Raw genomic sequence first — 26,030 nt, 5'->3', positions numbered from 1 at the left:
TCCTTGCAACTCCAATGGCAACTTCGTTGTAAAGGAGTAACGAATCGTTAACTGTCACTGGACCTCGCGAGGAACCAAAGTATGACATCCAGACAGGTGCAGCTCCTTGCCCCCATGTCTGTATGGGCGGAGCTAGGTTGAGATCTAGAGAAGATGGAAAGGAAGATGCCATTATATTTCTGATTTCTTCTTCTTCTCTTTTCTCTCTTCTTCTTTTTTCATTTTCTCCTCTCTTTTCTCTCTTCTGCGTGGTTGTGATTTTATCCCGCGTTCATTTTTTAGACAATTATGATTAGCAGAACCCCCTAATCACACGTCTCTTTTCTAACACAAGTCCCTCGAGCTTCACACATAAACTTTCTCTAGACGAACTTTTAACAAAGTCGTCACAACTTCCCAAGACGCAATTATGTTTGCTTGAGTTGTATGCATGTGACTCACCAGGAACGAAAAAGCTGACGCTCTTCTACTGTACTCTCTTGGATTCGCTTCGTGTCCCAAAACGCTTCGTTTTGTTAATAAGATTAGGAGTAAAACAAGCATCTGTATGTTATAAAAAAAAATTTAAACATTTTAAAAATAATAATAATAAGAGCAAATTTTCCCCACACATTTATTTTATTTGTTTTTGTAACCAATTTGTGTTTCCTTTTGGTTTTGTTTATTTTATTCGTTTGTGTGTTTCCATTGAGATTTTTATTTTATTGTTAAGTCTTTTTTTTTTTTTTTTCCTTATTTCCCTTGGAAATTCCATATATTATATCTTTTGTGTTTCATGAATGGAATAATTTCAAGGTGAAACTGGAAAAGCATTTTTCAGGTAAGAAGTTTCTTTGTCTTATCCTTTCTAAACTTTTGCATTTGTTATGCTTTAGTTTGAAATAAACACATTGAGGACAATGTTTCATTCAAGTTGGGGGGAGTGGAATTAGTTATCGCAATTTGTTTCCAAAATTTTCTCCCAACAGTGAAGTTAAAAATTAAAATAAATTTTATATATATCTCTACGCTTGTTGTCATCAAAATATATTTGCATTAAATTGAGATTTGATATTCATGCATGAATTTAAAATTGTGAGCACTTGAGCGATACAATAACTAATCCAGTCTTTATTCTTTTTCATTTATTTCTACTTAATGAATGATTTATGAGCTAGGCTTTGATAAATTCACACTCACACTAATACGCTTGAGAAGATAGATTTTGAGATTGATTATATTTATCTTTGTTTTCTTAGAAAAAATTATAAAAAAAAAAAAGAGAGTGAGAAGATAGATTTTGAGATTGATTATATTTATCTTTGTTTTCTTAGAAAAAAAAAATTATTATAAAAAAAAAAAGAGAGAGAGAACTTTCCCTTAGTAACCGAGCCTCTTGCATAATCAATAGTGAGTGTTTGCGTCAAACCATGAAGTTCTTTTATAAAAAATTGCATGTGTGACTTGTTTAGCTTTGTAGTCTTTTTAACTCGAGTTATTAAGCTCATTGGGGTGTTTAAATACCTAATGCCTTAAAGCCTTTGTGTTTGAGAGTCATTGGCCTAACACTTGCTACATGGGTTAATTAGAAAGTTTAAGGGAGCTAAACATTGCACAGTCCACATAATAAAAATAACATGTATATATTTATCTAAGATAGCAAGGATGGTGTGATTGTGATTGAATTTTTGTCTTCTCAACTGTGTTAGTTCACTTTACACCAAAGAAAGCAAATGAAAAGTTTATTAGTGGTGATAAATGACTTTGACTTCAAACTGGAAGAACTTATATTACAATAATACATGTTTATTTCCCTTAACATTGAATTTTAAAAGCAATTATAATGGGTAATTAAATAATCTTATGCATTTATATTTTTACTTGGTCAAATTGGTTTAATGTTATTAACTTTGATCAATGACTTCCTATGTAGGCTTGTGTGTTGTGAAAACCAACTCAATTTGCATGCCAAGAAGTGTGCCACCCAAAGATAATATGCTAGTGGCCAATTAAAGAACTTCAACATATCCATGAAGCAATGATGATGAAGGAAGAAGTGCAACTAGCAGAAGAAGAAAAGAATTGAAAAGAATGCATGAAGTGCCACACCCATGCCAAAAGAAGAAAGGAAAAGAAGTATGGGATGGAAGCAAACAAGAAGAAATTAAATTCACATGCTTGTGAGGTGTCATCCACTCCAAAGAAGCTCAAATTCAATGCCAATTCATAGGCAAGATGAAGTGGGAGTTAGGTATTGCATTAAATAGGAATGGTGGTTTTGGAATCCATCATGATGTTTCTCCTTCTTAGCCCTATAAATAGAGAAGTCTTCAAGCTTCAAAACACACACCAAGCTCCACAACTTCTTGAGCTTTCTCTCCTTCCTCCATCTTTATAATCTTTATAGTTTTAATTTCTGTTTTGGTTTTTATGGGGAACTAATTCCCTAGCTAAGGCTAGGAAGAAAACTTTTGCTATGAGTGTGTAATTTTTATTAGTTTGATCAAAACATAAGCTTTAATGTGAATTTGTAGTTTTCTCTTTAATTAATTGATGAATATTTGATCATCTATTTCATGGGTTCAATCATGTTTTTCCCATTGTGTAGTAAAAACTTTCATACTTTTAAAAGAAAAGAGAATTACTAATTAAAGATTAAAAGAATTTCGACAGAGATTATTTTTTTGATAGTTTGTTGCCAATGGTACAAGTTATGCTTAGAATACTTCTAAAGGAAATTAAAAAGAGCTTTAATTATTTTGAATAACTACAATGGAAAATATTTTGTGGATCAAATTAATAAGAGTTGCATGCTTATGTTAAAAGTGGAACCCCAATGCCTTAGTGCTTTAATCAATTGAATTTTCTTTAAATCAAATCCTATTTAAATCTACTTCTCAATCACAATTGTTCTTTTTCAACTCTGTTATTTTCTTTACAATCTCTCTGTGGATACGACACTCGGATTTCCGAACTACACTGCTATACGACACCTTCGCTTGGGTTTTCCAAAGTGGTACAAATCATCCACCGTCTCAACCGTCCACATTAAAAGCTTAGACCATCGGTTGCTCCTCCAATGCCTATAAAAGGAGGAATTTTCCAAAACCAGAGAGAGGAACCACAGCAATACGAGCAAGCATATTCTCATTGCTGGAAACACACCAAATTGAAACTTAACCCTTTCATTCCTCTCATTTTCTCCGAGGAAGGCAGAGGTAAGATCATCGTCTGCTGGAAATCACCCAACCTCAGCCATTCTAAACCCAAAAAAAAGCCCTAGCTATTCCATACTCAGACATACCAAACCAAGCCGAGGCAAGCTCATCCTCAAACCACCCAAAAACCCAAAAATCCAAGCTTTGGCCTTTCCAAACCCAAAAACCAAGCCTTACCATGCTTATCCAAATATCTAAATCCTTAAACACATAACATAGTAGCAATAGCAAGCCCATCCTCAAGTTGTTAATAAGTATAAGACTTAAGCATAACTTTTCTCAAAACACCACCAAATCATTCCACACTACACTGCCACAATCATCCATTCCTCAAGCAAATCATTTTCTCTTGCTAAACTAATGGATTCTTAGCTCCCACACCACAAGCCTCTCATGCCAAGCCATGTCATAAAAGCCACCATAAGAGCCTCTGGAAGAGGAACAGAGTCAAGCCATCGTAGAAATCCAAAGAGCCGCAAGAAGAACCATTGGAAGAAGAATAGAGTATTCCCTAGGACTTACTTCTCCTTCGAGATACTTTGGGCCTAGTTCTTGCTTACTTAGAAACAGGGACTTGAAGGCTTCATTCAAGACCAAGCAACCATCGAGCCCACCTAAACCATCTCAACAAAAAAGGCCCCCACAAACATCAGCAGTAATCTTTCTTCAAACTGAAGTGAACTAAACTTAGTCATCTGTTAGGGACTAAGTTGATGAGTAGAAGTTTCATGGATAATACTTTTGAAGGTGATAAGAATTCCACTATCTAGGAATTTCTTTCCCTTCCAAAGTGTCAAGTGTATAGGTTCCTCTGCCCCCAGGTCGGCTGACCACGTAGAGGCAATATCAACTCGGTTTCATTTTTTTCAATCCTTCTCTATGAAGCTAAGGCCTTTCTTAGCAGAAGGTCCCCAGGTTGCAATTGTCTGAACTTGTCTCTCTTGTTGTAGTAGGACATCAATTGTTACTCATAAGCTACAATTCGACCAATGTCCTTCTCACATTCCTCCTCAAGCCGGTCAAGGTTTACCTTTATCTGCTCGTAGTTTTGATTAATGCTGCCCACCTCGATGCCCACGGATGGAACAATGATGTGTGGAGGAATGATGGCTTCGGTTCCTAAGGTTAAGGAAAATGGGGTTTCGCCAATTGATCTCTTCTTGGTGGTGGGATAAGCCCATAGTACTTCGGATAGCTCGTCTACCCATTTTCCCTCGTCGCCTTCGAATCTTTTCTTCAGGCAGTCCATCACAATCTTGTTGGAAGCCTTTGCTTGACCATTGCCTTGTGGATATCTCGGAGTTGATAAGTGTTGCTTGAAACCATACTTTGCAAAGAATCTGGTAATCTACTTGCCAATGAATTGCTATCCGTTGTCGGTGACTGTGGGTAGCCAAAGCAGCATATGATGTTCTTCTAGATGAACCGCTCCACATCAACTTCGTTAGTAGAGGATAGGGCTTCAACCTCAATCTACTTAGTAAAGTTGTCGGTGGCCACGATTATCATTTCCTTCTTGTTAGGAGCTGTGGCATGGGACCCACTAAGTCAATGGCCCATTGCATGAATGGCCATGGGTTGTTCTGCGAGCGATACACTTCAGCTGGTAGACTAGGAATGGGCTTGTATCGTTGGCATTGATCACATCTTTTGACGTACTTTGTAGAGTCATAGTGCATGGTAGGCCAGAAGTAGCCTATGCTGAGAGCCTTCTAGGCTAGTGAGCTGCCTCTAGAGTGATTTTCACATTAACTGTCGTGGATCTTACAGAGCACCTCAAGAGTTTGAGGGTACTTTATGCATGTGAGATGAGGATCGGAATATGACCTGCAAATAAGCTTGTTGTCCTGCATGTAGTACCTTGCTGCTTTATACTGGATTTTTTTAGCCTCAGACCTCTCATTTGGTAAATTTTTCGTTTACCAAGTAATCGATGATGAGGTCTTACTAGTTAGGATTCTCATCAATCTGCATTAAGTCTGTCCACTCTGCCTGTTCGATGCTCAGCTGATTGAGGCGCTTGACTGGGATTAGCACCGGAACTAGGTGTCAAGCGCTGATCCCAAGCTTGCCAACTCATCTGCATGAGTGTTCCTTGCTCGGGGAAGTTGTTAGATTATAAAGGTTGGAAATGCCTTCAAAAGTTCTTGAACTTTGTCAATATCATTCTTGGGTGTTTTTCCATGTACTTCCCCAAGGCTTGATTAGTGATAAGGTGGGAGTTCAAGTTGCACTCAACCTAGGGTATGCTTGGGAGCCGAAAACGTCTAGCGTGGCGACAAAGGAGGGAACAGATACATTTGTTCCAAGACAAAGCCATAGTTGGCCACCGCAAGTGTGGAAGGCATAGGCTCTTGTAGTAGCCATAACTTCTCCATGGGCATAGACATCATGAGCTACAATGTGGCCGGGGTGGACAGCCTATCCTTAGTCGTGGGAAGGATATTTGGTCTCGGTTGTGGCAGCGATTCGGTGAAGTTGCTCCACAATTCCAACCATGGAGTCGTGTAAAGTTGCTCCAAGGTTCTAGCCATGGAGTCGTGTGAAGTTGCTCCAAGGTTCTAGCCATGGAGCCATGTAAAGTTGCTCCACAGTTCCAGCCATGAGGTGGGACTATAATTTTGGCCACAAGGCCATGTGATGGAATGGTGGCCCCAGCAATGGAGCTATGTGGAGGTGTAGCGACATATACTGGAGCTATGTTCACGGCCACAAAGCAGTAAGATGGAGCAGCAGTCTCGGTCATGGAGCAGTGCGTAGCATTACCGCGGTGGCCTTGCTCCTTATGTGTATACTTACAGCCATGGTTCTTCGGAAAGCTTCAAACGATCGATGAATGGAAGGAAACAGATTTCCTTAGGTTTGGATTCGAAAGCAACGCTTTGAGTATATCTCGAATCTCTCAATGAAAGCACCAATTTGTTTGTACAAATAATCTCGTGGGAGAATATTCGGGATAGATCCTGTGAGATCCCACATCGACCAAAAGGAGAGGGGGTGATGTGCCTTATATGGCACACCTCGCATCCATCTAGTAGGAGGCCTTCTGGGAGCTCACTGGCTTCGGGTTCGTAGGAACTCCGAAGTTAAGCGAGTTGGAGGCTGGAGCAATCCCAGGATGGGTGACCACCCCGGGAAGTTGCTTCGTGAGCTCCCAGAAACAAAACCGTGCGGGCTGGTGAGAATGTAGCCAGGCCCAAAGCGGACAATATCCTGCTACGGCGGAGCCGGTCCGGGGTGTGACAATTTGGTATCAGAGCCACTCTGCCGTGTGGTGCGAGTGTGCCGGCGAGGACGTCGGATCCCTTAAGGGGGGTGGATTGTGAGATCCCACATCGACCAAACGGAGAGGGGGTGATGTGCCTTATATGGCACACCTCGCATCAAAATAGTGGGAGGCCTTCTGGGAGCTCACTGGCTTCGGGTTCGTAGGAACTCCGAAGTTAAGCGAGTTGGAGGCTGGATCAATCCCAGGATGGGTGACCACCCTGGGAAGTTGCTTCGTGAGCTCCCAGAAACAAAACAGTGTGGGCTGGTGAGAATGTAGCCAGGCCCAAAGCGGACAATATCTTGCTACGGCGGAGCTGGTCCGGGGTGTGACAGATCCTCTTCTTCCTTGATTCCTGCAAAATAGATTCAATTCATGGAGCACACACAAGGGGTGTTGGCCAAAGGCCCTCCGATGCCTAAGTCAATTAAATGGTCTTAAGAAGATGCAGCTTTAACTGAAAGGGATGGAGCTTTCTCTTCGGGAAGAGAGATAGCGGGGAGGCCGGAGCCATGAGAAAAAAGAGGAGGGGGGGGGGGGGGGTTGGGAGAGAGAGCTGTGAGAGAGAGTGTCTTTGTTCTAGGGTTTTCATAATTACCTCATATGTGATGAGATGCCATCTTAATATAGAGTCTCCTCATTGGTTAGGGTTTGTAGAGAATAACTCCCATATGGAAGGGAATTATGTTTTCCTTAAATGAGATGACATGATAATATCAAGGAGATTTACTACGAATTAGATCCTTGATTTAGGGAGATATTCCTATATCGTAAATCAAGGGTAATAGGCTAATTAAATCGGATTTAATTAGCATAATTATTTGACCTAAGGAATATTCGTCTATTCACGTGTCACCTTGTGATTGGTTGCCAAAAATTCATGTTTCCACAAGAGGCACATAATTCGTATTTTGAGGCTGAGTGGTACGGAATCTCCTTCCCCCTCTTATTTCCCAAATTGATTTAGGGTTGATATTGGGGCTGAATGATACGGTCTGAAAGATTCATTTGGGGCAGAACCATACGGTCTTAATTTGGATTCGATACTCACGTGAAGATTCCTAAAGTGGTTCCATTATTGTAGAGAAAGCTGAATTAATAAAGCTGACTTTGAAGAGCAAAAATCATGCACATGACGCTGAAATCAGATATTGTGGCGAAGTTCCACCGTATAGTAGTGGCTTTTTATCTTACTTTGATGCAACTGTCTGTGTTGTTTAGCTTGTTATCTGGCTTTTTATCTTTGCTTTGATGCAATGGTCTGTGTTTAGACCGCTCACGCATTTGGGTCTTTCCAATCCTTCCAACCACAACACCCCCATACGTCTCTCTAGAACATGCATAAAGCCTCCTTCCTGGATTATCATGAGTCCAACAAATCTTTGTTTCAAGCCTCCTTCCTGGATTATTAAGAAAAAATATCTTGTGTGATTTTAGTAGATGAATCGAGATCGAGTCAATCGTAGACTGAAATTTAGTGTGTTTTTGTTATAATAATAACTCTTATTTTCCTGCACGGCATGCATGGTGCAAATAAAGGGTCCTTAATTTTCCAATGGAATAAAATAAATATTGGATAAGTCTCATGATCACTTTATATGTTACATGTAATTTTCATATATGTATGACAAAATTACTTGATATATTTTTACATCATAAGTACGCAATTTTGTATCATATAAAACTGCAAGACATGCCTTCAAGGATCATGTATTTTCTTAGTCATATACAAATCAAAGAAGGTTAATCAAATATGACAGCTTAAACTTGTTTGTGTCTGCCTCTATCGTCACGAGAGAGATACAAAGGAGTTTACAACCGTTACAGTTAAGTTTCTATCCTAGTGTTGTTATAGTAGTTATAACTTATATGCACACCAGCTATAGCCTATAGGGTGTAACAACAATCTTTGGTTCTAGAAGCACTATAAGTATCCTTCTCAGTTTGTACCATTATCTGTCATCGTCCATACTGTTGTAACAATTATATGCCAACGTATATAAATTAATGCAGACAAAGAAGAGAAGTGTGTATGTGCAAAGAGAACCGTTTTCGTTCCCGGGAAAATATAGGAATGATAAAAAAATGAGAGCCTCCCACGTATATGAGACGCACCTAAAGACTGTTTCAAAGCCCTTCCCAAGGTTTGCAAACTTTCCCAAACTACCAAGCTCCTACAATCCCTCATTATCAGTCCTCTGCATTACCCTCGTCAGTCCAACCTGTAACCCTTCTTTCCTTTGCCACCTTTCTAACTTTCTCTCTCTTTCTCTTTCTTTTCCTAATTGTGTCTCTCTCCACACCCAACCTTTTCTTCAGCCCCAAAAATTAACCCAACATTGCCTCTCTTGGCCACACCCAAGATCCTAACCCCCCGCTCTCTCTCTCTGCCTTCCACCATGGGCAACTGTTGCTCTCAACGCAGCACCGAGGATGCCCCAAATGACGACAATAAGGGAGACAACAACAATGCCCCGGACAATAACCCTAGCGCTGCCCATGCCTCCAGCCACAACCCCTCAAACCCTGTCGCTCATCCCAAACCTAATGCTTCCCCAACTCACGGCAAGGCTGCCAGGCCTGGCCCCATTGGCCCCGTCTTAGGCCGTCCCATGGAGGACGTCCGCTCCATGTACTCCATAGGGAAGGAGCTCGGGCGGGGCCAGTTTGGGGTCACACACTTGTGCACGCACAAGGCCACGGGAGAGCACTTCGCTTGCAAGACAATTGCCAAGCGGAAGCTGGTGAACAAGGAGGATATTGAGGATGTGAGGAGGGAGGTACAAATCATGCATCATTTGACGGGGCAGCCCAACATTGTGGAGCTCAAGGGAGCTTATGAGGACAAGCAGTCGGTTCATTTGGTCATGGAGTTGTGCGCCGGAGGAGAGCTTTTTGATCGTATCATCTCGAAGGGACATTACACCGAACGCGCTGCTGCGGCGTTGTTGAGGACCATTGTTCAGATCGTGCACACCTGTCATTCCATGGGGGTTATTCACAGAGATCTCAAGCCTGAGAATTTCCTTTTGCTCAATAAAGATGAACACTCTCCGCTTAAGGCTACAGATTTTGGCCTGTCCGTCTTTTACAAACAAGGTGAGTACAATCATATTTTAACCTAATTTGTTTCTCGAATGTTCATGGTAGGAATCTGGTTTTATTTTATCTTCCGGTCAGCCAAACAAAATTGTGAGGAGGATTTTAAATGGATTAAACACTAATTAAATTTTGATTAACTGTGGGAGATATGAACAAGGAAATAATTTTTTTGATGACCAATAAACCAATATATAATTAATATTGAGCCTAAACGAGATTCAAATGCATATGGGAAATTTTTAAATGCTCAATTTATTATCTTCTTCCTTTCCTACAAAAAAAACAAAAACAAAAACAAAAAAACGAAACCAATAATATAACAATGGGTTAAATAAACACGTTTGTGATGATATTGCAGGAGAATTATTCAAGGATATTGTTGGTAGCGCATATTACATTGCACCAGAAGTGTTGAAGAGGAGATATGGGCCAGAAGTGGATATATGGAGTGTTGGAGTCATGTTGTACATTCTTCTCAGTGGTGTTCCTCCTTTCTGGGCAGGTAAATATAAAAGACTAGAAAATTCTTCTTAATTTCTCTTTAAATCCCCTCTAATCAGTCTATCAATTAATTGATATATTGAAACTACTTGACAGAATCGGAACATGGGATATTCAATTCAATTTTACGTGGCCAACTCGACTTTTCAAGCGACCCATGGCCTTCAATATCACATCAAGCGAAGGATCTTGTGAGGAAGATGTTGAACTCAGACCCCAAGCAGAGATTGACAGCCTTCCAAGTTCTCAGTAAGTCGATGAACTATAATTGATTTCTATATATCGAAATGTTCTCTTGCCAGACTGTGAATTTAGAACGTCGGGTTGATTGTTGCCTGAATCTGCCGTCCATATATATAGATTCATTATAAGTATGATTTCTAACATGAATGTACATAATATATGATTTCCATCAGATCACCCATGGATTAAGGAGGATGGTGAAGCACCTGATGTTCCTCTCGACAACGCTGTGCTCAGCAGGCTCAAACAGTTCAAAGCAATGAACCAGTTCAAGAAAGTTGCACTTCGGGTATATATTCGTCATTTGATCTGGATCGATCTTAGGGATATCATATACATAATACTGACGCTACATGCATGATGCAACATATAGAAAATTCCAATGATCATCTATGCATCTGTGTGTTGTTGTTTTCTATGAACTGAAGAAGTGAATTTAGAGAGTTACTTAATTTTGGAAATTTTTTATAGGTCATTGCGGGATGCCTATCAGAGGAAGAAATCATGGGATTGAAAGAGATGTTCAAGAGCATAGATACAGATAACAGTGGGACTATAACACTTGAAGAGCTAAAGCAAGGACTTGCCAAGCAAGGGACAAAGCTATCTGAATTTGAAGCTAAGCAATTAATGGAAGCAGTAAGTGCTCGCTCTATGAAATTAGTATATATAATATACATTGTTACAAGTTAACTCCTATTCCATTCTGATATAATTTCCTTTTCTTTTTATTTCAATAATTTTAAAAATAAAGGCGGATGCTGATGGCAACGGAACCATAGACTACGATGAGTTCATCACAGCAACAATGCACTTGAATCGGATGGATCGAGAAGAGCATCTCTACACTGCCTTCCAACACTTTGATAAAGATAACAGCGGGTAGGGTTTCTTTTATAATTAATGTTCTAAATTGCAGTCACAAAATATAAGAAAAAGGGTTTCTCATCTGCATCAACATGATCTTATATGTATGTAACCATGCCAATATGCCTTCTCATCAGGTATATCACGACCGAAGAGCTAGAGCAAGCCCTCCGAGAATACGGCATGCATGATGGAAGGGACATACTAGAAATCATTGCTGAAGTTGACGCTGATAACGTAAGTTGCAAATCAACTAATACTAATCAGAATTGTTCATTGAATACTGCAAGTTACATGAAGTTAATTGGTGGATATATATTTGGAATTCGCTGCAGGACGGTCGAATCAACTACGATGAATTCTGTGCAATGATGAGAAAAGGGAACCCCGAAGCAAACCCGAAGAAGCGGCGTGATGATATATTTGTTTGATTAATTCGGGTTGGTGCACAAGGATATGCAATGAAGTATTATCATTGGGGAAAGTGGCAAATAGAGAAAACGTCTGTCCATCATCGTGATTTTAATTATCCAAGGAGATTAAGGAAGATTAATTTGGGAGAGAGATTAATTTTGGTGCTCATGGATGTTCATCATGTACAGTATCTTACAAAAAAAAAAAAAGAGAAGAAAAAATGGGAGGGGCTTTGGGAGAGAAGGTGGCTCAAGACAACTCTTGTGTTAGTTGGTGGGGGGTTAATTAATTTGAGGGTTGTAAATTAAGTCCAAAAATGCATGTCTGGTCACAAGATCCTCCATCTCCTGCTTGTGAAAATTGTATCTGTCAAATATATTTTTCGAAAATCGCTAACTAATGGCTAGGAATCAATGTGTACGTGTTTTACTAATGTGTAATGTATCCCATTAGTAGACTTGTTGACTTGCTGACAAGACACTAGAAAATGTTTGGAAAATCTCTTCGAGTTTTCTTGTTTTGTATTTTTTTTCTTCTTCAATTTTAACTTTGAATGCGATATATATATATATAGTAAGTATATATATATGGCTTATTTATGTATATGCTCTCGGTGTTTTCAAAGTAGTCTCAGATTACCACCTGTTCTTTGAAACGTCTCAAATACCACCTACACTTTTAATAATTGTCTCACGTTACCTATTCCGTCAGTATTAAGAGACGTTCCGTTACGTGATGTGGCCCTCACTTCATTTCAATCGCTTAACAATAGAGAGGAAGGGTTATTCAGTTTGAGAAAATGGGGTATTTGGGAGAGAAGGGGAAATTGAGAGAAGAAGGCTAGGGTTTATGAAAATCTGAAGTGGGGTTCGGATTTTGGAGAATCTGGAGAAGAAGGTTAGGGTTTATGAAACTCTGATGTGGAGTTTGGATTTGGGAGAATATGGAGCAGAATATTAGGGTTTATGAATCTATGAGGTGGAGTTCAGATTTTGGGGTTGCACGATTTGGGAGAAAAGGGGGAAGGGGGATCTCAAATTTGGAGGTTCAGTTGGTTCTTCTCTGTGTGAATACTGACTGAATTGAAGAAGACATGGAAACAGGAGAAGCAAGGCATGCCCAACGATGTCATTGTGGGAAGTTAACACGGGTGCAGACTTCGTGGACCACTTCAAACCAGGGCGGAGATTTCTAGTCTACCCAAAGTCAAAGGTAAGAATGTTTAATATCAAATTTTCAGTCATTGTTTTAGGCATCACAAATTGATAGAGTTTTAATTGATCAAATTTTTAGTCATTGTTCTGGGTTGATACAGGGAAGTGGTGAAAGAAGATGTAGGTTTTTTCAGTGGTTTGATGCAGAAATGTGTGAGCATTCAAAGTCTTTGATACTTGGTTTGCTGAGGAAGATTGATGGGGTAGAAAAGGAAAATGCGAATTAGCAGTATTTCAGTAAGCAATGTAATTTGATACCAGTCGACCGAGGGTGGGCTAGCGGCTATTTGTGACTGCTGCTGTAGTTTTTTATATTTTATTTTGCGTCAGATTTGAGACAGCCTAGGGGCTGGTTGCTTGGAGTTAAGCTAAGCTGCGGGCCGAAAGGCCTGATCGCACTAGCTCTGGCTAGAGTTGTGCTAGTGGCATGCGAACAGCTTCAGCCGAATGGCCTCTTTTGTTTTTTTTTTTCTTTTGCGCAAGTTAGGGTTTGTTTCTTGCAGTTTTGATTTGTGAATTGACTTTCGATTCTGACCAGCTTTTCCCTTCTTTTTTTTGTAGTTGCTCAGCTACTATGTTGTATGACGAAGGACCTTGTTGTTGACGGACTATGCGGTGACACACACACAAACCACGCAAAAATAAAGCACTCACACTAATTGAAAAGTAAACACCCACAAGAACACAAAGATTTATAGAGGTTTGGCCTCGTGTCTACGTCCTGCTTGGTGATCCACCTGAGAAATTCACTAGTACGTAAGAACAACTTTAGTTACAATCTTGAACCCTTAGCTCTCACAAGAACCCCTAACTCTCTTTTCTCTCGCACTTGCTCAAACTCTTGATGCCCCTGAAAACACCCTTGAATTCTCTTGTGTCTCTTTCTTCTCTTCTTATTTTTAACCTAGCCCTAAAAGTCCTATTTATAATGCATAGGACTTTTGCTACAAATTAACTAAGAATAGGAAACTAAAACCCTTTTAAATTAGGCTAGAAAACCCCAAAATAATAGGAAAACCAAGTCAAACACGCCAAAACTAGTGCACGACATTGTTCATGTGGCGATCGGTCGTCAGGATTGGGCGACCAATTGCCTTGACTTGAAAACATGACTTGAGGTCTTGGTACAAAGCGACTGGTCGCCGGCTCGCTGCTACTCCTTTCTGCGAGTTCTTCTTCTCCTCCCACTGCTCCTCTTGTAGCCTTTGGTTCTTATTCCTTCTCCGGTATCATGGTGAGCCAAAAAAGCTCAACACGGGTGATTGGATTGCCGGTGGTGAGACCAAACATGACAAGGCATCAAGGCTGTTCTGTGCGGTTTCTGGAGTCTAATCGGTCTGTTAATTCATCATGTCTGGTCGGATTACATAGTGACTCCAAGGTAACGAATTCTTTAAGGTCTGATCGATCATCAACATTATCTGGACCCACCTGTGCTTGAACTCCCCTAGAAAAATACACTTCTTGTTCTAGGAAAAGCACATCCATTATGATCTAGAGCTTCGGAGTGTGTGGGTGGTACCAGCAATACCCATTGTTGTACAAGTTAAGGTTTTAGCATAGACAAGTTGGTTGATGACAACAAATCAAAGTCAACATATCGAACCATCTAGATGACTACTCATATATTTATACATTTATACCATCCATTTCTAGTCTATTTGTGATGTTTTTGAGTTAAACTTGTTGCGTTTTACCCTATTTTGTGTTAGAATGTAGTTGCATCTATTTAGGATCAAGTTAAAGGCAGAAGAAATGAAAACATGCCATTTTTGGAGGTGACCCTTATTCAAACGTGGAAACAAGTTTCATGACCTGTTTTAAGGTCCAAATAAAGGATTCAAGGCGAACCTAGCTTGTTTGAATACTAAGACAGAATGGGAAAGTAATGGGGATTTCTAGCCTGATTTGGAGGTGCCAAATAAGGCAAAAATGTGCAAAATAAAAGATAATTTGTTAAGATCTCTTTGGATTATCCTGCCGCCTCTTTTACCCCACAAAAACTTGCCTTTTAGCCACTTTTACAGACCCTATTTATTCTGGACGAATTTCACAACCCAAAGCACCCGTTTTGTTATTCTCTCCTTTCATCCACATTAAAACCCTAGCCGTTCCATATATTTCCACCATTAGGACTCATCGCAGGAGGCTGTTCTTGGAGAAGTTCAACATCAGAATTGGTTCAAGGGTTTCCTCTCTTGAATTTATTTTCACTCATGTTGTTTATTTTCATTTCAATCTCTTTGAACATGATGTGTAACTAAATTCATAGCTAGGGATTTCGATGTAGCCTTGCAACATTGATCCATGTTTCTAAGTTAAAGTATTCAATTCATCAATCTGCTTCTTGTTTCATTCACTGAATCTATTGTTCAATTTGTTTGTCAATTTTAATGTTTGATCACCATTAGAGTTGCCTACAGATTATCTAGACAAGGTTATAGTAAACATCATGCTTAATCTTGTTAGACATGTGAATGAATGAAGAGAATGCTATGCAAACATCATGCTGTGTATTTTCTTTGGTTCTTTAACGTTTTCTTGCATGCTAATGACTCTTAACTTGGAACCAAAGTTGAACATCCCAACTAGGTTGCAGATTAGGAGAATTTGATCAAAACCACACATCATATGGCTGATCATATATATGTAAAACGAACTCTGGAAACAGGTTGGTAGTTGAGTACGGTTTAATTTTATAAACATGGAATTAGTTTTGCAATGGTGAATTCGAAATCCCTGGTCTCTTCCCTATTCTTTCTACATCAATATATCATTCACTACTACATTCTTCTTGCATTTTAAGTTATTTTTCATTTACAACACAAAAACTACTTTCAAATTGTCACTTTCATTTTTAGTTAGGGTTCTTTCAAAACTAGTAATTTATAGAGGTCCAATCGGTCCCTGTGGTTCGACACCCTTACTTGTACCACTATACTAACCATATATTGGCACTTGGAAGGAACACAACAAAATTTTGGCGCCGTTGCCGGGGACTGATTTCAGTCCTCTATAATTGCTTGTTCTCAAACCCTAATTTCGTTTTATTTTTGTTTCTCAGGTAGTATATGTCAGATACACTTGCTGAGATAGGCCAAAGACTTGAACGGTTGAAGAGCAACACTTTTGAGAATTCTATATCAGCTAGTGCCCAGACTAGCAGTGTAGAAGAGGACAATAGTTCTTCTAGCCCAACGAGTGTAGATTCTTTCGATAACTCTAATTCTGACAGAGAAGAAGAGATGGCTGGCAATAACGATGACAACCGAGCTTTGGAAGATTATGCTCAACCGGTTATACCAAATTCCCCTTCGTGCATCTTGCTGCCTACTGAAGCTAGAAATTATGATCTCAAATCTTCACATTTTCACATGCTTCCTTCTTTTTATGGTTTACCTAACGAAGATCCATTAGCCCATATTAAGGAATTCTACAATGTTGTGAGTGGTTTACCTTTGCAGGGAGTGACTGAAGCAAATCTGAGGATGAGGGTTTTTCCTTATACATTGAAAGATAGAGCAAAGGGTTGGCTAATGACTTTAGCACCTGGTTCGCTCACCACTTGGGATGCCGTAGCTAAGAAATTTTTGGAGAAGTTCTTCTCTACTCAAAAGACAGCTACTTTGAGAGGGCAAATCTTTAACTTTAAACAAGATGATGGAGAACCTTTCAATGAATGTTGGGAGCGTTTCAAAGGGCTGTTGCTGCAATGTCCACATCATGGGTTACCTCTTTACTTACAAATGCAAATTTTTTATGATGGACTAACCCAAACATGTCAATCGACTGTTGATAATGCAGCAGGTGGAGCTTTGAAGAAAAAAAATGCTCAAGAGTCATATAACATTTATGAGATGTTGGGATCTAATGCTCAACACAAAGATACAAGAGGTAAACGAGTTGGAGTGTATGAAATGAGTTCTAATAATGATCTTGCCTTGCAGGTGGCTAGTTTGGAAAAGAAGCTCGATTCTATGCTCAATATGGTGCCTAAGATAGCTGAGGTGTGTGCCATTTGCAACATACCAGGTCATCCTACTTATCAATGCTCGGCTAGTGAGGCTTATCCCGAATTCGTTCAAGAGCAAGTGAATCTCATGAATTCTTACAATCAGAGGCCGAGGAATGACCCGTTCTCTAATACATATAACCCTGGTTGGAGAGATCATCCCAATCTCTCATGGAAGAATAACAATCAATTTCAAAATTTCCAACCAAAGCCTGCCACTACGCTTGAAGATACGGTCAAAATGCTAGCTCAAAACACCGTTCAATTCCAGCAAACTACCAATAGTACTCTCCAACAACATTCAGCTGCTCTAACCAAAATGGAGACACAATTAGGTCAGATTGCTGATGCTTTGAGTCAAAGAGAACCCGAAAAATTTCCAAGCCAACCGGTGATACTTCAAAGGAACCAAGAGCAAGCCAAAGCGGTCATAACACTTAGAAGTGGTAAGGTTATTAATAATGGAGTTGGCAATGAAGTTACTAATGAATCTGATCATGTGAATGCAGGCCCCACTCAAGAAGAGAATGAGAAACCGAATGACGATCCAAGCAATGCCACTTCTTCGTTTGAAGCTCCAAATTTTCACAAGGCTGAAAAACCTTACTCTCCACCCATCCCATTTCCTGGAAGACTTGCCAAAAGCAAGCAGGATAAGTCATTTAAAGAAATTTTTGATATTTTAAGTAAAGTGAATGTTAATTTACCTTTGCTTGATGTCATTAGGAATATGCCAGCGTATGGGAAATTTTTCAAGGAGCTAAACACTTATAAGAGGAAGTATGGACCTAATGAGAAGGTGATGGTGTCTGAAAATGTGAGTGTTGTGCTTCAAAGAAAGCTCCCACCAAAACTCAAGGATCCGGGCAGTTTTTCTATCAATATCACCATTGGAGACAAGCTAGTTGAAAAGGCTATGCTTGACTTGGGGGCTAGCATCAATTTAATGCCCTATTCAGTGTATCTTCAATTAGGTTTGGGGGGTTTGAAGGCAACAACTATTTCATTGCAACTTGCTGATCGATCAGTGAAATATCCAAGAGGTATAGTGGAAGATATCTTAGTTCAAGTTGACAAACTAATTTTGCCTGCTGATTTTGTAGTGTTGGACATGGAAGAGGCTCCTCTACATGATCGTGAGTTACCTATTTTGCTTGGGAGACCCTTTATGGCCACGGCAAAGACGATCATAGATGTGCAAAATGGTCTCCTCACCATGACTGTGCTAGGAGAAACTGTACAATTCAAAGTGTTTGAATCTCTTTCTCACCCTTCTAGTTCAATTGATTGTTGTTCGATTGATGTGCTTGATTCACTTGTTTTCTCTAAGTTTTTGCTGGCACAATCCAATGATCCATTACAATATGTTTTGAGTCAATCTCAAAATGACTTTGATGAAGAAGTGCTCATGGAGATGGTGGCTGCCTTGGAAGCATTAAAACCATATCCCTCCACCTTTTCGCCTCTTATAGAGCCATTAGAACCATCTGCCACACATCTGATCCCTTCTATTGTTAAACCTCCAAAACTTGACCTTAAACCACTTCCATCACATCTAAAATATGCTTACCTAGCTGAGTTTGAAACTCTCCCAGTTATAATAGCATCTGACCTCACCCCTTTGGAAGAAGATAAGCTAATTAGGGTGCTAAAAGAGTTCAAATCAGCCATTGGTTGGTCTATTGCAGATATCAAGGGAATAAGCCCTACCATGTGTATGCATCGAATTTTATTGGAGGAGGGAGCAAAACCAACTCGTGAACCACAAAGAAGGCTCAATCCACACATGAAGGAAGTAGTGAGAGCTGAAGTGCTGAAGTTGCTAGATGTGGGTATCATATACCCGATTTCTGATAGCAAATGGGTCAGCGTTGTTCACGTAGTGCCTAAGAGGATTGGAATCACAGTGGTAAAAAATGAGCATAAAGAGCTTGTTCAAACGAGACCTGCAGCTAGTTGGCGTGTTTGCACCGATTACAGGAAGTTGAATTCGGACACTAGAAAAGATTATTTTCCTATGCCTTTTATTGATCAAATGCTTGAGCGATTAGCTGGTCACTCATATTATTGTTTTCTTGATGGATATTCAGGTTATAATCAAATTGTGATTGCTCCGGAAGATCAAGAGAAGACTACATTCACCTGTCCTTTTGGCACTTTTGCATATAGGAGGATGCCTTTTGGCCTTTGCAATGCCCCAGCAACATTCCAAAGATGTATGCTGGCAATCTTTTCAGATATGATTGAGAGATTTATTGAGGTATTCATGGATGATTTTTCAGTTTTTGGTTCTTCTTTTGATAATTGTCTTAACCATCTCTCTCTAGTGCTTCAAAGATGTCAGGAAACAAATTTGATTCTCAATTGGGAAAAGTGTCAATTTATGGTGAAACAAGGTGTTGTGTTGGGGCATGTAATATCCAACAAGGGTATTGAAGTTGACAAAGCAAAAATTGACATCATCTCAAATATGGCAGCCCCTGCTTCAGTGAAGGGAGTGAGAAGCTTTCTAGGACATGCTGGTTTTTATCGTCGTTTCATTAAGGATTTTTCCAAGATCACTCATCCATTGTGCAATCTTTTGGCCAAAGATGTTGTATTTCACTTTGATAAAGATTGTATGAATGCATTTAATACCTTGAAACGTGAACTAACCTCTGCTCCTATCATTATGGCACCAGATTGGTCTTTGCCTTTTGAGCTAATGTGTGATGCCTCTGACTATGCTATTGGTGCTGTTTTAGGTCAAAGAGTAAATAAGCTGCCACACGTAATCTACTATGCAAGTCGGACGTTAAACGATGCTCAACTCAATTACTCTACAACTGAGAAGGAGTTGCTTGCTGTTGTTTTTGCTTTAGAGAAATTTCGTTCATATCTTGTTGGCTCTAAAGTTATTGTTTACTCTGATCATGCAGCTCTTAGGTTTTTGTTGACCAAGAAAGATGCTAAACCACGTTTGATCAGATGGATACTCTTGTTACAAGAGTTTGACCTAGAAATTCGAGACAAGAAAGGGAGTGAAAATGTTGTTGCTGATCACTTGTCGCGCCTTGTTGATGAAAACCATGGAGATGGACAAATTTTGCCTCTCAACGAATCATTCCCGGATGAACAACTCTTTGTCATTCAAGATAAAGAGCCATGGTATGCTGATTTTGTCAATTATCTTGCTTCTGGTGTAATTAGAGATGATTTGACTTTTCAGGAGAGAAAGAAGTTCTTTTCAATGGTGAAACACTACATGTGGGATGAGCCCTATTTGTTCAAGTATTGCCCTGATCAAATCATTCAAAGATGTGTTCCAGAGAGTGAGCAGCAAAGCATACTAACATTCAGTCATGCATTGGCATGCGGAGGTCATTTCAGTGCTAAAAAGACAGCTTTAAAGGTTTTACAATCTGGTTTCTTTTGGCCTACATTGTTTAAAGATGCTTTTGATTTTTGCTCTAAGTGTGATAGGTGTCAGAAAATGGGGAGCATCAGTCGCAGGAATGAAATGCCATTAAACAACATTTTAGTGGTAGAGCTGTTTGATGTGTGGGGAATTGACTTCATGGGACCATTCCCATCTTCTTTTGGATACATATACATACTAGTGGCAGTAGATTATGTATCAAAATGGGTTGAGGCAACAGCTACACGAACTAATGATCACAAAGTTGTTTTGAATTTTCTCAAAGATATGATTTTCACTAGGTTTGGAACTCCGAGAGCTATCATTAGCGATGGTGGCAGTCACTTCTGCAACAAACCTTTCGAGGCATTGATGAAGAAGTACAACATCACACATAAAGTGGCAACTCCATACCATCCTCAAACCTCTGGACAAGTGGAAATCAGCAATAGAGAAATAAAGAACATCTTGATGAAAACCGTCAGCCCTACAAGGAAGGATTGGTCACTAAGGTTGAATGATGCACTTTGGGCGTATCGAACAGCGTACAAGACCCCAATTGGAATGAGCCCTTATCGACTGGTGTTTGGAAAGGCATGTCATCTGCCAATGGAGCTCGAGCACCGTGCATATTGGGCCATAAAGAAGTTCAATTTTGATCTCAAAGAAGCTGGTACAGTGAGGAAGCTCCAACTCAATGAGTTGGAAGAGCTCAGAAATGAATCATATGAGAATGCAAGGATCTACAAAGAACGAACCAAGCTCTACCATGACAAAGCAATTCTTAGGAAGGAGTTTCAACCAGGTATGAAAGTACTTTTGTATGACTCACGTTTGCAACTGTTTCCAGGTAAATTGAAGTCTAGATGGGTTGGACCATTCAAAGTGCTTCAAGTATTTCCCCATGGAGCTATGGAGATAGAAAACATCAAGAATGGCACCCGTTTTAAGGTCAATGGACAGCGTTTGAAGCCTTATTTGGAGAATGTTTCACAGGAGCAGGTTTATGTTGTTATAGATTCTCTCGAGTTTATGGCAACTTAGACACACTACCATGTCTTGCCTAGACATTAAATAAAGCGCTTGCTAGGAGGCAACCTAGCTGGGTTTGTGTTCTTTCCTTTTATTTGTGTTAGTTTTTAGTTTTTATTTTATTTCATTCCATACACACTGTGCCAATTTGCATTGCATCCATTCCATTCATTTTTTTTTTAAGCATCGAGGACAATGCTTAGTTTAGGTTTGGGGGTGTGGGATTTTCGTTTGTTTTTAGTTCTGGTTAAAGTTTGCTTTTGCTTACTAATGTGAATGTATATGAGGGCTATGGTTTACAATGAGGACTACTGTGATGTCATGAAAAAGTTCATATCATATCTTTTTTTTTTTTTTTTCAAAGCTGTTACTCTGGGAATCATGGTGGTTAAAGTATCATGCTCAAATTCTGGAAGAAGAATTGTGGAGACTACCCTAGTGAGTGATTTTGAGCCTATTTACTTCTTTGAGAGGGTCTAAAGTGTTTGTACTCCTATCTTTTTGCTTCAATTTCATTTCAAATGATCTCATTATTTTTGTTTGATTGAATGCTAAGAATTATTCGCTTTCGCAGATACCATGTGTTTGGTAACATTCATGAATGAACTCATTGAGATGATGTTAGGCTATGCATGTCTTAACCACCAAAAGGCCTAATTTCTTACCTTTATGTGTGTGCCATTACCCCATTTTGAAGCCAATCATTTTTAGCCATTTTCTTTTCTCACATTTGTTTCCCCATATCCTTTTATCTCAATATGAGATATTTAGCCCATTACAGCTATACCCTATAGTTTGGGGAATACCAAAGTGATGAAGACAAAGATAATTCGAGCTCTACATCAAGAAAGTGGTATGTACCGAGGTATGTGTGCTGGAATTGTAGAAAAAAAAAAGAAAAAAAAAACAAAGTTTTAGAAAAAGAAAAGAAAAGAAAAAGAATCAAAGAGGATGTAATTTCTAAATCCTTCCATTATCGCACGGGTCCTGGATGCCACGAACAAACAACAAAGATCAATTCAAGAGGAGAGCTTGCTGCTTTCACAAGGAAGACACTTTGGTATGTCCCAAGCTTTAGTATTTCCTATCCTTTCTTTCATAGCCCCTGACCTAAGCCTTACATTACACACCTTGTGAAAGACCTAGCTGATCTTTGGGGATGTATTCATGGGTGCTGCTAAGTATGTGTGCTATCCATATTCTTAGTGTTTAATTCCTTTCATGAGATCTGTCCAGAAATTGTGCTTTTATTTCATATTTCATATGTGAGGATTTTGATTCCCTTTTACATAACTTCACTCACATATGTTTGAGGAGAGACCACACCTTAGGATCTGAGTGAAAATTTGAGTGATATCTGTGAGGACTAGAGTTGAGGCGATTTCTATCTTTGGCATTTGAGTATGGTGTCTTTGAAATCATGGGACATGGAGTAATTATTATTTTTACACTATACTTATGATATGATTCTTTGAAGTGGCAGACTAGTGGTTCGAATGTATGACTAAGCTTTCATTGGTTCTTATTAGTTTGCTATAAGTATGCTTTAACCAATTTGCTTGCAAGTATGAAGATGTTTGTGGGAGTCATCACTGTAAACCCTCAGGAGACACAACTCCTCCTACTAGGGACACCTAGGGGTTTAAAGGCTTGTTGCACATGCTCAGTGCAATCGTTTAACCAGCGAAAGTGGTCTAGTTAGATTTTAGTTTCAGTTTTGCTCGAGGACTAGCAAAAATCAGGTTTGGGGGTATTTGATAACTCATATATTTATACATATATATCATCCATTTCTAGTCTATTTGTGATGTTTTTGAGTTAAACTTGTTGCGTTTTACCCTATTTTGTGTTAGTATGCAGTTGCATCTACTTTAGGATCAAGTTGAAGGCAAAAGAAATGAAAACATGCCATTTTTGGAGCTGACCCTTATTCAAACATGGAAACAAGTTTCGTGACCTGTTTTGAAGTCCAAATAAAGAATCCAAGGCGAACCTGGCTTGGTTGAAGACTAAGAGCAGAATGGGAAAGCAATGGGGATTTCTAGCCTGATTTGGAGGTGCCAAATAAGGCAAAAACGTGCAAAATAAAGGCTGATTTGTTAGGATCTCTTTGGAATATCTTGCAGCCTATTTTACCCCATAAAAACTTGCCTTTTAGCCACTTTTAAAACCCCTATTTATTTTGGACGAATTTCACAACCCTAGAACTCACTTCTTGGTTATTCTCTCCTTTCATGCACACTAAAACCCTAGCCGTCCATATATTTCCACCATTAGGACTCAGCGCAAGAGGTGGTTCTTGGAGAAGTTCAACATCAGAATTGGTTCAAGGGTTTCCTCTCATGAATTTATTTTCACTCATGTTGTTTATTTTTGTTTTAATCTCTTTGAACATGATGTGTAACTAAATTCATAGCTAGGGATTTCGATGTAGCCTTGCAACATTGATCCATGTTTCTAAGTTAAAGTATTCAATTCATCAATCTGTTTCTTGTTTCATTCACTGAATCTATTGTTCAATTTGTTTGTCAATTTTAATGTTTGATCACCATTAGAGGTTGCCTACAGATTATCTAGACAAGGTTATAGTAAACATCATGCTTAATCTTGGTAGACATGTGAATGAATGAAGAGAATGCTATGCAAACATCATGCTGTGTATTTTCTTTGGTTCTTTAACGTTTTCTTGCATGCTAATGACTCTTAACTTGGAACCAAAGTTGAACATCCCAATTAGGTTGCAGATTAGGAGAATTTGATCAAAACCACACATCATATGGCTGATCATATATATGTAAAACGAACTCTGGAAACAGGTTGGTAGTTGAATACGGTTTAATTTTATAAACATGGAATTAGTTTTGCAATGGTGAATTCGAAATCCCTGGTCTCTTCCCTATTCTTTCTACATCAATATATCATTCACTACTACATTCTTCTTGCATTTTAAGTTATTTTTCATTTACAACACAAAAACTACTTTCAAATTGTCACTTTCATTTTTAGTTAGGGTTCTTTCAAAACTAGTAATTTATAGAGGTCCAATCGGTCCCTGTGGTTCGACACCCTTACTTGTACCACTATACTAACCATATATTGGCACTTGGAAGGAACACACACTAGACCGTAATAGTTTTCATTTGATAGCCAGTCACACCTTGGTTAGGTTGAACACCTAGCCCCTTAAACATACCATATATCATACAAAAATGTTACTCTCTGTACATGTGTGTACAGCCCATGAAATCTAAGATAACATATCTTGGAATTAATAACTAGTAGGAAATGTGTGAAGGCAACATATCTCATAATTATCAGTATTGTAAAAAGCTAAGAATCCAGCATTTGGTTTAGTGGCGATTATCTTTAGTAAAAGAGATTTTAAGTTCAACTCGCATAAATAAGTACGATATATATACTGTGACGAGTTTTATATTTAATGGTGACAAATTGTACTTTGGTGATTGACTTTATTTTGACTGTGTTGGTGCGCTCTAAAAAAATTATTTGTACCCTATACTTTGTACAAATTAAAGAAAATTAAAAGGAACAGGGAAAAAAAGTGGTAATAAAAGGACATCGTAAGCAGAGTCTGAAATTGAAAGCTATAATAAACGCAAGTCCAAAAACGTAAGGAGAAATGTCATTTTCAAAAACGTATTTGAAACTCGAAACGGGACACCGCACAAGCTGTATTATTCATTTTTTAAATGTGTTTTCCCGATTATTTAGGACACTCCGGGTATTTTGGTCTTTTCGAATATAACGAGTTCAACGACAAGGGTAAGTGGGTAGGGCATCCTCTAGTACGGTTGCGTTCTTTTTTAATTTGTTTGAAGTTTTCTTTTTGGATTCAGTTTTAATTATTAATAGGTATAGGTCATTTGGTTGTGTTCTTTGGCCTCAAGTTTTGTGGGTAGAGTAGAGACGGACCCATTAAGGCGCAAGGAGGTGCATCTTTTCTCGTCGAAAAAATCATTATAGGTGCTTCAAATTGCTCATTTGCTCAACTGGTGTACAGATTACTTTATTTCCGTTTTCAACATTTAAGTAAATTTCTTTGTTCTTTTACTTTAATTTATTTTTATATTACTCCATTTACTTAAGTTTACAATGTAAATAAGGAAGTACCCCCATTTGGATTCAAATAAAAATACTAGAAAATCAAATTCCNACCAAATCAAAATATGAAAAATCGGTTTTAGTGCAAAATACGATTTAGGCTAAAAATGATGGCTCATTAAGTCAATATATACTTCATACTAAAATCCTATAAAATCAAGTTTTCTTATTTGATGTGTAAGGAATAAAAGCCGCCAAAAATTATCTTGAGAAAATGATTATACCGAAAAACCATTTTTCACACTTAGTCAATTTTGCACCTCCACTACAAAATTTATGGGTCCGCCAGTGGGGTAGAGGTTCGAATCCCCTGGTACCGAACAATGTTTGTATGTAAAACCTCCTCTCCAAATCGCTTGTAAAAAAAACTATTATTTTGAATCTAGATTCAAATTTATTATTGATTAGTGTTATTTTAAAATTAATTGAAGGTCAAATGTTCAACTAATTGCAGGTGCCTTTATAGACTTTTGATGCTGTGTTTACATCAATGTCCAACAGGTAGTAGGTCATTTCAAATTTTGTTTGCCAAAAAAAAGCATAAATTAATTATCTTAATTTTAAAAAAGCATAAATAAAGCAATATGAATGCTAATCATTTATTTGACCCAAAAAAATAAAAAAAAACTAATCATTTAAGTCTGCTATAGTGCGTCATTTA

At 38.7% G+C, this 26,030-nt stretch overlaps 2 protein-coding genes and 1 non-coding gene across 3 annotated transcripts; 2 read left to right on the top strand and 1 right to left on the bottom strand.

Moving 5' to 3' along the window:
* The first annotated feature begins 8,751 nt into the window (after nt 1-8,751).
* On the top strand, nt 8,752-12,091 carry LOC117624056 (calcium-dependent protein kinase 34). Its single transcript, XM_034355177.1, has 8 exons — nt 8,752-9,564; nt 9,926-10,069; nt 10,165-10,317; nt 10,485-10,600; nt 10,783-10,950; nt 11,066-11,193; nt 11,316-11,415; nt 11,514-12,091. The coding sequence occupies exons 1-8, from the start codon at nt 8,865-8,867 to the stop codon at nt 11,607-11,609; spliced, it is 1,605 nt and encodes a 534-aa protein (XP_034211068.1). The 5' UTR covers nt 8,752-8,864; the 3' UTR covers nt 11,610-12,091.
* Nucleotides 12,092-15,877: 3,786 nt separating this feature from the next.
* LOC117625579 lies at nt 15,878-21,259 on the top strand. The gene is made up of 2 exons (XM_034357118.1): nt 15,878-18,781; nt 19,247-21,259. Exons 1-2 carry the CDS (start codon nt 15,878-15,880, stop codon nt 21,257-21,259), a joined length of 4,917 nt encoding a protein of 1,638 aa, XP_034213009.1.
* LOC117626821 lies at nt 16,430-16,536 on the bottom strand. The gene has a single exon (XR_004585641.1). It is a non-coding gene; the product is annotated as a small nucleolar RNA R71 (small nucleolar RNA).
* Nucleotides 21,260-26,030: the final 4,771 nt, after the last annotated feature.

This window comes from Prunus dulcis, chromosome 4, assembly GCF_902201215.1.
Source record: "Prunus dulcis chromosome 4, ALMONDv2, whole genome shotgun sequence".
Classification (NCBI taxonomy): Eukaryota; Viridiplantae; Streptophyta; class Magnoliopsida; order Rosales; family Rosaceae; genus Prunus; species Prunus dulcis.
The sequence above is the reverse complement of the archived record's forward strand: the minus strand, read 5'-3'. Positions and strand labels throughout refer to the sequence as shown.

What these genes read in the sequence shown, in the direction of transcription:
- LOC117624056 (XM_034355177.1), top strand. Translation starts at nt 8,865, where the DNA reads ATGGGCAACTGTTGCTCTCAACGCAGCACCGAGGATGCCCCAAATGAC. An exon ending in GACAGCCTTCCAAGTTCTCA is followed by an intron (nt 10,318 to 10,484) that starts GTAAGTCGATGA and finishes GATTTCCATCAG; the next exon opens with ATCACCCATGGATTAAGGAG. An exon ending in CTGAAGTTGACGCTGATAAC is followed by an intron (nt 11,416 to 11,513) that starts GTAAGTTGCAAA and finishes AATTCGCTGCAG; the next exon opens with GACGGTCGAATCAACTACGA.
- LOC117625579 (XM_034357118.1), top strand. Translation starts at nt 15,878, where the DNA reads ATGTCAGATACACTTGCTGAGATAGGCCAAAGACTTGAACGGTTGAAG. An exon ending in GACCTGCAGCTAGTTGGCGT is followed by an intron (nt 18,782 to 19,246) that starts GTTTGCACCGAT and finishes ATATCCAACAAG; the next exon opens with GGTATTGAAGTTGACAAAGC.